At 38.7% G+C, this 15,183-nt stretch overlaps 1 protein-coding gene across 1 annotated transcript; it reads left to right on the top strand.

Annotated features, from left to right (window-relative positions):
* Nucleotides 1–4,943: 4,943 nt before the first annotated feature.
* LOC308686507 (NLR family CARD domain-containing protein 3-like) lies at nt 4,944–14,677 on the top strand (the record flags this gene model as incomplete). The annotated part of the gene is made up of 7 exons (XM_081394935.1): nt 4,944–6,716; nt 6,886–7,059; nt 7,693–7,866; nt 8,863–9,036; nt 9,693–9,866; nt 10,531–10,704; nt 14,500–14,677. Coding segments are annotated over 7 exons (2,821 nt in total), but the record flags the coding sequence as incomplete, so codon positions are not given.
* Between the last annotated feature and the right edge of the window lie 506 nt (nt 14,678–15,183).

The raw sequence follows: 15,183 nt of genomic DNA, 5'->3' as shown, positions 1-15,183 counted from the left end.
TTATTTATTTAACCTTTATTTAACCAGGAAGTCCCTTGAGATAGAATCTCTTTTTCGAGGGAGACCTGGCCAAGACGGCACACCAGTTACAATTTAAATACAAATACAACATAGTCAAAACAACCAAACAAGCATCACATAAAAAGGAACAGGTCACATATGGCAGTTACATTTTTGAGTTATATGGCATTTTAACATGGTCTTGAATTCATTTAATGGGACTAAATCATTTAGATGTAGCAAGTTTTGCAGATTATTCCAAGACCATGGCGCAAAGTAAGAGAAGGCTTTCCTCCCCAGCTCAGTAAAAACCCTTGGAACCTGGTAAGAGAGCCACCTGGTGGAACGGAGATGAAAACTGCTGGAATTCTTCTTAAGAAGATTACATAAATATGTCGGCAATTTACCTAACATGGCCTTGTATAGAAAAATATGCAAATGAAGTTGTCTACGTAGACTTAGTGATGGCCAACCAATCAGTTCATACAACGTACAATGATGAGTACGGGAACCAGAGTTAGTTATAAAGCGCAGAGCACTGTGATACACAGAATCTAAAAAGTGGAGAGTACTAGAGGCAGCATGCATGTAGACAACATCACCATAGTCCAAAACACTCAAAAAAGTAGCCTGCACAAGTTTTTTTCTATCTAACAGGTTAAAGCAAGCCTTATTCCTAAAAAAAAACCCCAGTCTTACTTTCAGTTTTTTTACAAGCTTTTCAACATGAACTTTAAAAGAAAGTTTGTTGTCCAGCCAAAAACCTAAATACTTGTATGATGTAACATTTTCAATTAAGTCCCCATTTAGTGTGTTAATAGTTATATTATCTGGGGATTGGGAACGTGCCCTTGAAAACGTCATAAATTTGGTTTTCTTAGTATTTAGCACTAACTTAAGGCCATGTAGTGAGACTTGGAGCTGTTTAAAGGCTAATTGAAGGTAATTTATGGCTTGGCTCAATGAAGGGGCGACTGAATATATCACAGTATCATCTGCGTAAAGGTGCAGTTTAGCAGTTTGCACATCCTTTCCAATATTATTTATAAATATAGAGAATAAAATAGGGGCTAAGATCGAACCTTGAGGAACACCCTTGGAAATCTCTAAAAAGTCTGATTTAAGACCATCTATAGAAACACATTGCGTTCGTTCTATAAGATAATTTTTGAACCAATTAATAGCTGTGTTTCCTATTCCAATATTACGTAATCTATTTAGCAATAACTCATGGTCAACAGAGTCAAATGCCTTGGACAGATCCACAAATAAGGCAGCGCAATGTTGCTTTTTGTCCAAGGCATTTATAATGTCATTTAATAGCAACAAAGTTGCTGTAACAGTGCTGTGACCTGCTCTAAAACCTGACTGTACATCAGTTAAAATGTCATGCTCTGCCAAATATTCTTTTAATTGACAGTTTACTTGAGCTTCCAAAATTTTTGCAAGAATAGAAAGTTTGGAAATTGGTCTATAATTATGAAGATCTGAAGGGTCGCCACCCTTTAGCAAGGGAATTACGTAGGCTGCTTTCCATAATTTGGGAATTAAATTTGTTTGCAGACTACAATTAAAAATGTATGCTATAGGCTTAGCTATAATTTCAGCTGCAATCTTCAATAAGAAAGGTTCTAGGTTGTCTGGTCCTATTGATTTTTTTGAGTCAATAGCTTTAAGAGCAATACAGACATCCTCTTTTAAAATAGGTCTAAAAACAAAAGTTTCCGGTAGTGCTTCAGTGCTAGAGTCAGAGCAATGATAACTTGATTTAGACTCATTAGAAGTACAACCAGCTGATACAAAGTGATTATTAAAATGTCGAATTATGTCAATTTTGTTTTTAATTTCAACTGAGTTTACAAAAATATGTTGTGGAAGACCTGAAAAAGAATTGGAACCAGACAGAGACTTAATTTGCTTCCAGAATTTAGAGGGGTTATTAAGATTTTCAGACAAATTTTTTAGATAGTAATCTGATTTTGCTTTTCTGGTCATGCTTGTGCATTTATTTCTTAAAGTTCTAAAAGCAGTCCAGTCAGCAGTAGAATTTGTGGCTTGAGCTTTAACCCATGCAACATTTCTTTCTCTGATCATAAAGCTTAACTCTTCAGTAAACCATGGGTTATTCCTCCCGCTAATCCTAAATTTCTTTACAGGAGCATGCTTATTACAAATAGCTGAAAAGGCATTATGAAAATATTCCCAAGCATGTTCCACATCAGGTATCAAACAGACAGTCTCCAAATTACAGTTGTACAGATCTTGAATAAAAGCCTGTTCATTAAAACGTTTAAAACACCTTTTAAAAACATAACGAGATTTATGTTTAGGTAATTTTGTGTCTCTTATACAAGCAATCGCACAGTGATCACTGACATCATTGCAAAAAACAGCAGTCGATGTGTATTTATATGGCATATTTGTAAAAATGACATCCAACAGCGTTGATTTGCTATGATCTCTCGGGTTAATACGAGTTGGGGTGTCAATAAGTTGTGTGAGATTCAAAGAGACAAATAGGTCTTTAATATTCTCAGAGGCAGGGGAAAGCCAATCCCAATTTAGGTCACCCATTAGAATTACTTCAGAGTCATTAAAGTTGAGTAATACATCATGAAGAGAGAAAATAGTTTCTTTTGTGGCGGAGGGTGGCCTGTAGCAGCCAACAACAGTGAGGTATGTATCCTTGTATAAATTTACTTTCAATGCCAGTAAATCAAATTGTTTGACTCTACTTACTGACAATGTCACTGAGCTTAAGAATTTTGATTTAACGTATATAGCAACTCCGCCCCCCTTACCTGGACGATCTGCTCTGAAAATATTATAGCCCTCAATAGCAATCATATTATCTGTTATTGTAGATTTTAACCAAGTTTCTGATAAGACCATGATGTCCATATCCGTTGCATCAACCCACAGTCTTAATATGTCCATTTTTGGAAGAAGACTTCTAACATTAAAATGCATAATTCCAAGACCGGATCTGTTTTTGAAGTCGAATGGGGAATATATAATTTGTAGTGAGTCAGGCCCAGGATTTGGCTGTACGTTCCCAGATAACAGCAAAAGTAGTAAGACAATAGATTTCACTGTATGTTTTTCATCACAATCACTGGCTGACAAGTGTGATGAAGGTCCATGTTGCACAGTAGAGTAGTTATTTAAAAAGTTCATTATTAGCAAGTGTAACGAGGGATTCATTTGTAGTAGATGATTATAAAGTATTTGTTGTTGTGCAGGATGGATAGACTGGTGATAACGGCATGCCTCCTTAGTTGAGGAGTGAGATATTTGGAATGTACTCACCCGATTTTGCTCATCAATAAATGAGGTTGGCCGGGACTTAAATCCATCATTAAATGCTGTGAGTAGTAAAAATAGTAAAAGATGCATTTTGCTTTCATAAAACAGGCTGAGCAGACAAAAGGTTCCAAGGGCTCACTGCAGAATTTTGTAAGTCTTGTAGAACAATCTTGAGACACTTTCGCTTGTCCAAATATTTTGACCAACACGCAAGCTTTTCGGTGATCCGTGAAACTTGTTATGGTTTAATCCATCATGAGACGCTTCACAGATGCAATGTGTTAACCAGCATACAGCATCCGTGATCCTTGCAGGAAGAGCATGGGCACGCTAAATCCAAGTTATTGTTATTTTCACATCACTACCATCCAGGCATGGGGAACAAACCGAGCCCAGACCATCCAGAAGACAGAGTAGATTTCAAATTCCCCTGGATCTTTAGCAGATCAAATTTTCAGCAGGCCGGTGGCAGTAATCACTCTCCTTCTAAGACAGATCCAAGTACAACAAGGCACCATGCGATACCATACGAAGACACTCAATAAACTTGAGTTTCCCGGAAGAAATTTACTTTCCTTGGTTAGATATTACAAAAGCCAGGAACATAAAAACACATGAAGAGTAACTCAGCACATGCACACAAACAAAAGAACTCAACTGGTGGCGGCCATCTTGGATTGTGATGGTTCAGGTTCTTGATAGATAGATAGATAGATAGATAGATTCTATCTCTAGATTCTAGATTCTATTGTGTGAGGTCATACGAATTAGCCACCTTTTACTCACTCGTATGAATTGGTTGTGAGATAGCGTTGGCAGTACTGGTTACATGTTTTGGTTTCTACAAGGTTTGCTGCGTTAGTCTGTGTTACCGGTGTTCAGCCGCATCACTTGTCCACCACTTGGTTTCTACAAGGCTTGCTACAAAACTGACACCGTCTGCTCAATGCATCATGAGCCGACCGAGAGTCACAGCTCCGATCAGCAGCAGGAGTCAGATCTCACCTCACTTCGCCCATTTCGCCTCACTCTTGACTGAAAAGACGACGGTGGATGATTTGGTTTCAAAGCGAAATATAAAAATGCCTATTTAAGCGAGTTTGTCATTGTACTGTTTTTTTTTTTTGTTGTTGTGTTTTTCATTAAGAATAATGAATCTACCATTCAAGCAATTGTCGTCCTCTGGTGTGGAGCTGAGCGGAGCTGAGCGGAGCAGAGCAAGCGTTTTCAGATGTTTCCTATGGAACTTCCATGGGAATAATTGAAAATGCTCGCTCTGCACCATTATGAATGGTCATGCGCAATTTCAAATTAGTGATTTAAAAGCGAGATGCAAAAGAGGTCCCTCCCCCCTGATGATACTGGTATTACCGGTGTTGTCACACGTCGATTAACCATTGGGAAAATTTCTCATCGTCACATCCCTGGTTGCTACATGTAAACGTCTGAAAAATTTATTTGACAAATATTACATCTAATACACTTCGTCTGTAATAAAGAAAACAGACACTGTGCAAGTGTCTCTACCAGTCTCTTCTCTACCAGTTTTAGCATGAAAACATAAACGAATTTCATATGTTGAAGGATACAGTACGATTTACTGAAATGTATAATCTCTAATCTGTTATTTTCCAAAGCACGTTTAAATCAAATCTGCTGAAGAAGTTTCAGTGTCTGTGTGAAGGAACAGCAAAGCGGGGAAACCCAACACTCCTGAATGAGATCTACACAGAGCTCTACATCACAGAGAGTCAAAGTGGAGAGATCAATAATGAGCATGAGGTGAGACAGATTGAGACACAGTCCAGGAGAGCAGAAACAGAGGACACACCGATCAAATGCAATGACATCTTTAGACCTTTACCTGGACAAGACACACCCATCAGAACTGTGCTGACAAAGGGAGTCGCTGGCATTGGAAAAACAGTCTCTGTGCAGAAGTTCATTGTGGACTGGGCTGAAGGGAAAGAGAATCAGGATGTCCAGCTCATATTTCCACTTCCTTTCAGAGAGCTCAACTTGATGAAGGACAAAACACTCAGTCTTTCAGAACTTCTTCATGTCTTTTTCCCTGAAACAAAAGAAAAGGAAATATCCAGTGATGAATATAAAGTGTTGTTCATCTTTGATGGTCTGGATGAGTGTCGTCTGTCTCTGAACTTTAAGAGCGAAGTGAAACTGTGTGATATATCTGAATCAGCCTCAGTGGACGAGCTGCTGATGAACCTCATTGAGGGGAATCTGCTTCCCTCTGCTCTCATCTGGATCACCTCCAGACCAGCAGCAGCGGATCTCGTCCCCTCTGAGTGTGTCCATCGAGTGACAGAGGTACGAGGCTTCAATGAGCCACAGAAGGAGGAATACTTCAGGAAGAGAATCATTGATCAGAGTCTGGCCAATACAATCATCACACACCTGAAGTCCTCGAGGAGCCTCCACATCATGTGCCAAATCCCAGTGTTCTGCTGGATCTCAGCCACTGTTCTAGAGAAGATGTTGAGTGAAGCAGAGAGAGGAAAGATCCCCAAGACTCTCACTCAGATGTACACACACTTCCTGATCATTCAGACCAACATCAGACATGAGAAGGACTATGAGAGGAGAGTGAAAGATGAAGACATGATTCTCAAACTGGGGAAACTGGCTTTCCAGCAGCTTGTGAAAGGCAACCTGATCTTCTATGAGGAAGACCTGAGAGAGTGTGGCATTGATGTGACAGAAGCATCAGTGTACTCAGGATTGTGCACTCAGATCTTCAGAGAGGAGTTGGGCTTGTATCAGGGAAAAGTCTTCTGCTTTGTTCATCTGAGCATCCAGGAACATCTAGCAGCTCTATATGCACACATTTACTTTACAAATGAGAAGAAAAATGTGTTTGAACAAATTACCAAACAAAGCCTCTTTTCTAAAATCTTAAACCAGAAGAAATATCATTCATTATCTGAGCTGCACCAGAGAGCTGTAAATAAAGCCTTCAAGAGTAAGAATGGACATCTGGACCTTTTCCTGCGTTTCCTTCTGGGTCTCTCATTGGAGTCCAATCAGAGTCTCTTACGAGAACTACTGACACAGACTGGAAGCTGCTCCTACAACAAAGAGGAAACAGTTCAGATCATCAAACAGAAGATCAGGGAGAATCGCTCTCCAGAGAGATCCATCAATCTGTTCCACTGTCTGAATGAACTGGGTGATGATTCACTGATGAAGGAGATCCAAGATTATCTGAAATCTAGAAAAATAGGAGGAACCAAACTCTCCTCTTCACAGTGGTCAGCTGTGGTTTATGTGTTGCTGACATCAGAGCAGAAGATGGATGTTTTTAATCTAAGAAAGTTTATTGGAGCACGAAATACAGCAGATGAAGTTCTTCAGAAGCTGCTGCCTGTGGTTAAAGAATCCAGATCAGTTCAGTAAGTCACACTGACAACAATCATTACACTGATAAAACATGATCATATTCATGAGTTTAGAATTTGCTTTCATACCAAAGCAATACTGTTAAAGGAGAAGTTCATTCATATATCATATCATCAGTGTTTCCTGAACTGAGAGACTGAAGAGTGTCATTGTTCTCTACAGGTTGTATGATTGTGGTGTTACAGATGAAGGTTGTGCTGATCTGACTTCAGCTCTGAGATCAAACCCCTCACACCTGAGAGAACTGAATCTGTCATTGAATAAAGTAAGAGATTCTGGAGTCAAGCTGCTCTCTGATCTACTGAAGGATCATCACTGTAAACTGGAGATACTGTGGTAAGATTTTATAAAAGCTTCAACATCATCTGTTTTTCTCCTGTGGTGAATAATGAATAATATACAAAAATAATATATACAACAAAAAACAAAAAAAAAAAAAAAAAAAAAACCGTTTACCATCAAGTAACTGAAAAGGATGTTTAATCTTCAGTAGATTCTTTCCAAAGCTTCTGAGGTCATTTTACTTTTGATAGTGTTTTATGATGCATATTTCTAGACACATTTAACCTTATGTTAATTATTCTCAGGTTAGGTATAGTACGTCAAATCTGTCCTAAATCATAAGAATCTGAATTTTCATACTCACAATCTATAGGTCAGAAGACTTCTTTGTGGTCTGTTCAGTTTTTTAGAAATCAAAGACTTTTGACAGGCGAACTTCTTAGTTTCAATTAAGTATAGTTTTATTATTTACAGGTTAACTAGTTTACAAAAAGGCATACTTGTAACAGGACAATTGCATATTTTCCACAACAATAGTTATAAGCATGATTGGATGATGTGAAGAGGTGACAACTGCTTTCATATACAAATCTGTTGAGGAGAAAGAAGAAATTCATATATGTATTTTATCATTTATATCAGTGTTTCCTGAACTGAGAGACTGAAGAGTGTAATTGTTTGCTACAGGTTGGGTTATTGTGGTGTTAGATATAAAGGTTGTGCTGCTCTGACTTCAGCTCTGAGATCAAACCCCTCACACCTGAGAAAACTGGATCTGTCTGAGAATAAAGTAGGAGATTCTGGAGTCAAGCTGCTATCTGATCTACTACAGGATCCTCACTGTAAACTGGAGATACTCTGGTAAGATTGTATAAAATTTATCAACATAGTCCTCTATTTTAATGGTAAATGTGGAGAGCAGGACGAGGCCGAGGGCCGTGGGAGAGCGGCACGAGGATGGTGGCGTGATTAATGATGAGCCACACCTGCACGATGCACCAGTCTCGTATCTCTCACGGAGGAGCGGAAGCATAAAGGAGGAGCGACGACAGTGAAGAGCGAGAGAGGAACAGGCCTGAGTTTTATGTTATGTTTTGTTGCTGTTTTGTGTGGCCAGCAGTCGTCCGCGAGGGGCTGCTGGCTTTTACTTTCATTTTTGTATTGGTTTATTTATTTATCAAAATATTTGAATGTTCGCCGGTTCCCGCCTCCTTCTTCCTGTAACATATGAACTGTGTTACAGTAAATAATGATTGACATACAAAAAAAAAAATCAACTATGAAATTACTAATGGGAATGTTGCTTTTAATTTCATTACATTCTTTCCAATATGTCTGACATCATTTTACAATATTAATGACAGATTAAACATGACTGGATGATGTAAAGATGTGACAACCGTGTTCATATACAGATATGTTGATGATTTTTGGGTACTTGCCAAAAGAATAATATTCGGTTACACTTTATTTTAAGGTGTCATTGTTACAGTGTAATTATATATTTAAGTACTGAGTAATATTAAGCAATTACATGTACTTAATATAGGGTTAGAGTATGATTATGGTTTGGTTGAGGGTTAGTTGCATGTAATTATGCATAATTTACTGTTATTACTATGGTAAGTTCATTTAACATATGTAACAAGGAAACTTATAAATAAAGTGTTATCGAATATTCTTGCAATTTTTATGATATGGAAACTAACCCGCTCAAGCAGTTTGTAGAAACGGGTCTGAACCTTAGACAAGACCTGTTAATGGTGCCATGGATTAAGTGTCTGATTGTGAAGTTCCTGCTTATCTGAGCTGTAGATCCTGAACTGAGAGACTGAAGAGTGTCATTGTTCTCTACAGGTTGATGGAGTGTGGTGTTACAGATGAAGGTTGTGCTGCTCTGACTTCAGCTCTGAGGTCAAACCGCTCACACCTGAGACAACTGAATCTGACTGGAAATAAAGTAGGAGATTTTGGAGTCAAGCAGCTCTCTGATCTACTGAAGGATCCTCACTGTAAACTGGAGAAACTGTGGTAAGATTGTATAAAATGTCCCAACAAAGTCCTCTATTTTAATGGTAAATAATGATTGCCATACAAAAAAAAAATTCTACTGTGAAATTATTAATGAGCTGTTGCTTTTATTTTCATTAGATTCTTTCCAATGTGTTTGACATCATTTTACAATATTAATGACAGATTAAACATGACTGGATGATGTAAAGATGTGACAACCGTGTTCATATACAGATATGTTGATGATTTTTGGGTACTTGCCAAAAAAATAATATTCGGTTAAACTTTATCTTAAGGTGTCGTTGTTACAGTGTAATTATATATTTAAGTACTGAGTAATATTAAGCAACTACATGTACTTACTATAGGGTTAGAGTAGGATTAGGGTTTGGTTAATGGTTAGTTGCATGTAATTATGCATATTTCAATGTTATTACTATGGTACGTTTATGTAACATATGTAATAAGGACACTGTTAAATAAAGAGTTATCGAATATTCTTGCAATTTTTATGATATGGAAACTAACCCGCTCAAGCAGTTTGTAGAAGTGGGTCTGAACCTTAGACTGGACCTGATAATGGTGCCGTGGATTAAGTGTCTGATTGTGAAGTTCCTGCTTCTGAGCTGTAGATCCTGAACTGAGAGACTGAAGAGTGTCATTGTTCTCTACAGGTTGAGGTATTGTGTTGTTACAGATGAAGGTTGTGCTGCTCTTACTTCAGCTCTGAGATCAAACCCCTCACACCTGAGAGAACTGGATCTGTCATGGAATAAAGTAGTAGATTCTGGAGTCAAGCAGCTCTCTGTTCTACTGAAGGACCCTAACTGTAAACTGGAGAAACTGTGGTAAGATTGTATAAAATTTCACAACATAGTCCTCTATTTTAATGGTAAATAATGATTGACATACAAAAAAAGAAAAAGAAAAGTCAACTATGAAATTAGTAATGGGACTGTTGTTTTTATTTTCATTACATTCTTTCCAATATGTCTGACATCATTTTACAATATTAATGACAGATTAATCATGACTGGATGATGTAAAGATGTGACAACCATGTTCATATACAGATATGTTGATGATTTTGGGGTATTTGCATAAAAAATAATATTCGGTTACACTTTATTTTAAGGTGTTGTTACAGTGTAATTATATATTTAAGTACTGAGTAATATTAAGCAACTACATGTACTTACTATGGGGTTAGAATAGGATTAGGATTTGGTTGAGGGTTAGTTGCATGTAATTATGCATAATTTACTATTATTATTATGGTAAGTTTATGTAACATATGTAATAAGGACACTGTTAAATAAAGTGTTATCGAATATTCTTGCAATTTTTATGATATGGAAACTAACCCGCTCAAGCAGTTTGTAGAAGCGGGTCTGAACCTTAGACTGGACCTGTTAATGGTGCCGTGGATTAAGTGTCTGATTGTGAAGTTCCTGCTAATCTGAGCTGTAGATCCTGAACTGAGAGACTGAAAAGTGTCATTGTTCTCTACAGGTTGATGGAGTGTGGTGTTACAGATGAAGGTTGTGCTGCTCTGACTTCAGCTCTGAGATCAAACCGCTCACACCTGAGACAACTGGATCTGTCAAGGAATAAAGTAGGAGATTCAGGAGTCAATCTGCTCTCTGATCTACTGAAGGAACCTCACTGTAAACTGGAGAAACTGTGGTAAGATTTTATAAAAGTCTCAACGTCGTTTATTTTTCTCCTGTGGTGAATAATGAATGATATACAAAAATAAAATATAGAAAAAAGTTTAACATCAAGTAACTGAAAAGTACACTGCTCAAAAAAATAAAGGGAACACTTTTTAATCAGAGAATAGCATCAAGTCAGTTAAACTCCTGGGATATTGATCTGGTCAGTTAAGTAACAGAGGGGGTTGGAAATCAGTTTCAGCTGCTTTAGTGTTAATGAAATTAACAGCAGGTGCACTAGATGGGCAACAGTGAGACAACCCCCAAAACAGGAATGGTTTTACAGGTGGAGGCCACTGACATATTTTCCCTACTCATCTTTTTGGACTTTTCACCAGTTTTGCATTTGGCTAGGGTCAGTGTCACTACTGGTAGCATGAGGCGATACCTGGACCCTACAGAGGTTGCGCAGGCAGTCCAGCTCCTTCAGGATGGCTCATCAATACGTGCCATTGCCAGAAGGTTTGCTGTGTCTCCCAGCACAGTCTCAAGAGCATGGAGGAGATTCCAGGAAGACAGACAGCTACTCTAGGAGAGCTGGACAGGGCCGTAGAAGGTCCTTAACCCATCAGCAGGACCGGTATCTGCTCCTTTGTGCGAGGATGAACATGATGAGCACTGCCAGAGCCCTACAAAATGACCTCCAGCAGGCCATTGGTGTGAATGTCTCTGACCAAACAATCAGAAACAGACTTCATGAGGGTGGCCTGAGGGCCCGACGTCCTCTAGTGGGCCCTGTGCTCACTGCCCAGCACCAGGGAGCTCGATTGGCATTTCCCATTGAACACCAGAATTGGCAGATCCGCCACTGGTGCCCTGTGGTTTTCACAAATGAGAGCAGGTTCACCCTGAGCACGTGACAGACAGGAAAGGGTCTGGAGAAGCCGTGGAGAATGTTATGCTGCCTGTAACATCGTTCAGCATGACCGGTTTGGTGGTGGGTCAGTGATGGTCTGGGGAGGCATATCCATGGAGGGACGCACAGACCTCTGCTGGCTAGACAATGGCACCCTGACTGCCATTAGGTATCGGGATGAAATCCTTGGATCCATTGTCAGACCCTATGCTGGTGCAGTGGGTCCTGGGTTCCTCCTGGTGCACAACAATGCCCGGCCTCATGTGGCGAGAGCATGCAGGCAGTTCCTGGAGGATGAAGGAATGATACTATTGAAGGGCCACCACGCTCACCTGACCTACATCCAATAGAACACCTCTGGGACATTGTGTTTCGGTCCATCTGACATCACCTGGTTGCACCTCAGACTGTCCAGGAGCTCAGTGATGCGCTGGTCCAGATCTGGGAGGAAATACCCCAGGACACCATCCGTCGTCTCATTAGGAGCATACCCCGACGTTGTCAGGCATGCATACAAGCACGTGGGGGCCATACAAACTACTGAGCACCATTTTGAGTTGCTGCAATGAAATTTAAGCAAAATTGACAAGCCTGCTGCATCATTTTTTCACTTAGATTTCCGGGGTGTCTTTGAATTCAATCCTCTGTAGGTTGATCATTTTCATTTCCATCAAACGATGTGGCATCCTTTCGTTCATAACACATTACCCAGTCCATATTAGTATAGTGTAGCGACAATGGCATCTGCTTTTCAAATTAAGGAATCATGTGACGTCAAAACCCATCGTCAAATGTCCTCGATGGTTAATAATTTCCCCAGAGGGACAATTGAGCCATAAAAGAGGACCCTGTTTTAAGAATCCCTTGTAAAACCCCCCATTTCAGCATGGACTCCCTGTGACTTTACAACCTCATGACCCACACACACACACACACACACACACACACCCCCACACACACAAAACCTCCTTTGAGTACAATTTCATGTAGAAATATGGCTCTTGAGTGTATACCTTCCGATATGTATGTGTGTGATTAGCTTTGCTTTATAATAGAGGTGTGGGTTGCTAAGAGTAAAATCTTTAATTCTGAAGGTTCATTGAAAGAAAATCACTTAATAGTGTCTTGTAACACACCTCAACCTGGTCATAAACTTTTATGGTTCCAAAGCTGCAGCTCATCCAGTTCCTGGGCAAACCAACATTCCAACACCTTAACGCACATGGAACTTTTGTCCATTGGATCATTTCAGAGAAAACTCTTTAAATGTTGATATGTATTCCTATGTTTCACAAGTGTTGGCCATAATGGAAACACTGACAATTTTATTGTGTGTTTAATCAAACTTTATATGTGTGTAATTCTGCATATCTCCTGTAACTTCGCATTTCTACAACCTTCATGTGATGTGTCTGATGTCTATGGAATTCTCTCAATCTAACAGAGTCGAATTCCAATAGTAGAATGCAGCAATATACATTGTTTACACAATTCATATTTCTGGAACCGAAAGGCTTAAGTCAATCGTCACTGTAACTCGAGCCAGGAGACCGGTCCCAAACGAACAAAGGGATCTTCCCGCCAGAAAATCTCGACCGAGGATTCGTCCTCCACGAAGAAGGGGGCGGTACCTGGGACCCTGATAAAAGTCCAAACCTTCAGTTTCCTCACTCTCTTCTTCCCGGATCTCTTCTCTTCTCCGGTCGCTCTCATCCCTGACCTCCTCTTATCCCCGGCGCAGCGCTTCTCCAAGGATCATCTGACGAAGGCCTTAGTCTTCTCTATCGAGCGAGCACATGTCCGAGTCGTAGCTGCGTCCCTTGCAACCAAGACTTTCAACCTCTCCCGTCCCGGGAGACGCACCTGACTTTCTCGGTAATATTACGTCAAGTGAGCCTTTTTAAACTTCGCAGCACTGGAAGACGCAGCGGAAAATAGGACACCACTCTCGCTTCCTGCCTCAGCATCACTCGGAAGAGCACAGAATTCTGCAAGTACATTATCTGATAAAAGCTTTCCAGGTGTCTCGTGAACCTAGGTTTCTGTATGTAATAATTACTAGCTTTTCCCTTCTCTCTATTTCTTCCTTGCTTTCATTTCATTCTGATCACTTATGTTATTGTTTGGTTATATGTTTGTTTGTTTATTGTTTGCATTTTTACGTACGTTTATATTCGTAGCTCATATAATCTCTAGTTTTGCCTTTATTAAAATTCATAAATACTTTTCACTGTCTCCGTGTTTGCAAAATCCACCTTATAAGTCAATGAAACTTGAAAAGATCCAATTATTAGCTACAAAGCTCGATATATATATATAGACTACTTGAGTAGTTGTAATTAATAAACTCAGAGAGTTTGATGTCCGTGGCAAGGACATAAACTTCCTTGAAGTTTGTGAATACCTCTTCTTAACTGTAATGATTTTACATTTGTTTCGCTGGACAAATTAAATGTTGGTCAGACCAGTTACAGAACAAGGTAATCTCGATAATTGATAAAATAAATGTACATGCGACTTATGAATTATGACCATGAGTCATAAATATTAATATTCCCAAAATTCCCCATATTCTTGAGCTAATTCATATTTACCCAGAGTCGTAAACGCTACAATAGATATCCAGCATGATATTTTTCCCCATTGAGATCTGATGTGTTTTCAAAGTGTTCCTTTAATTTTTTTGAACAGTGTACGTTTAATCTTCCGTGGATTATTTCCAATGCTTCTGAAGTCATTTTACTTTTGATAGTTTTTACAAGTCAAAAACATGATTGGATGATGTGAAGAGGTGACAACTGCTGTCATATACAAATCTGTTGAGGAGAAAGGATAAATTCATATATATCTTACCAATTATATCAGTGTTTCCTGAACTGTGAGACTGAAGAGTGTCATTGTTCTCTACAGGTTGAGTTATTGTGGTGTTACAGATGAAGGTTGTGCTGCTCTGACTTCAGCTCTGAGATCAAACCCCTCACACCTGAGAGAACTGAATCTGACTGGAAATAAGCTAATATACTCAGATGTGAAGCTGCTCTCTGATCTGAAGAAGGATCCACATTATAAACTGGAGACACTTGAGTGAGTAGTGATGATTAAAACTGTTCATATTTTAATATAAAGTTAATTTTGTTTCTTCTTAATTTACTTTTCTTGAGATGGTGAATTACACACTATAAACATGTTTAATAAGAGTTTGATTATTTTTTTTTTAAATAATAGTTTATAGCAACAATTAAATATCTTCAAGTGTCTTTTTATTTTAAACAATTCAATATTTTGCTTTAATCATTGTCTTTTTATCCCTAAATGATGTATTTTGAGAGAATGTCAATTGCAATAGAAGATAATGGTTAATATTTATCAGTAGTTTCTTTATTTTTTTTTATTTTTATTTTTTTTATTTAACCTTTATTTAACCAGGAAAAGTCCCATTGAGCTACAGTAACTCTTCTCCCAGGGAGTCCTGGCCAAGATAGGCGGCCAAAAAGTTGCAAAGAAAAAACATAAAAAAAAGACAGGACAAAAAAATGTACATACTACACAACAAATCTCTATACATAGACTATACATATACAAACAAGACATTTT

The sequence above is a fragment of the Scardinius erythrophthalmus genome (genome assembly GCF_964197995.2).
Source record: "Scardinius erythrophthalmus genome assembly, contig: HAP1_SCAFFOLD_355, whole genome shotgun sequence".
Classification (NCBI taxonomy): Eukaryota; Metazoa; Chordata; class Actinopteri; order Cypriniformes; family Leuciscidae; genus Scardinius; species Scardinius erythrophthalmus.
This window is presented reverse-complemented; position numbering and strand designations above follow the sequence as displayed.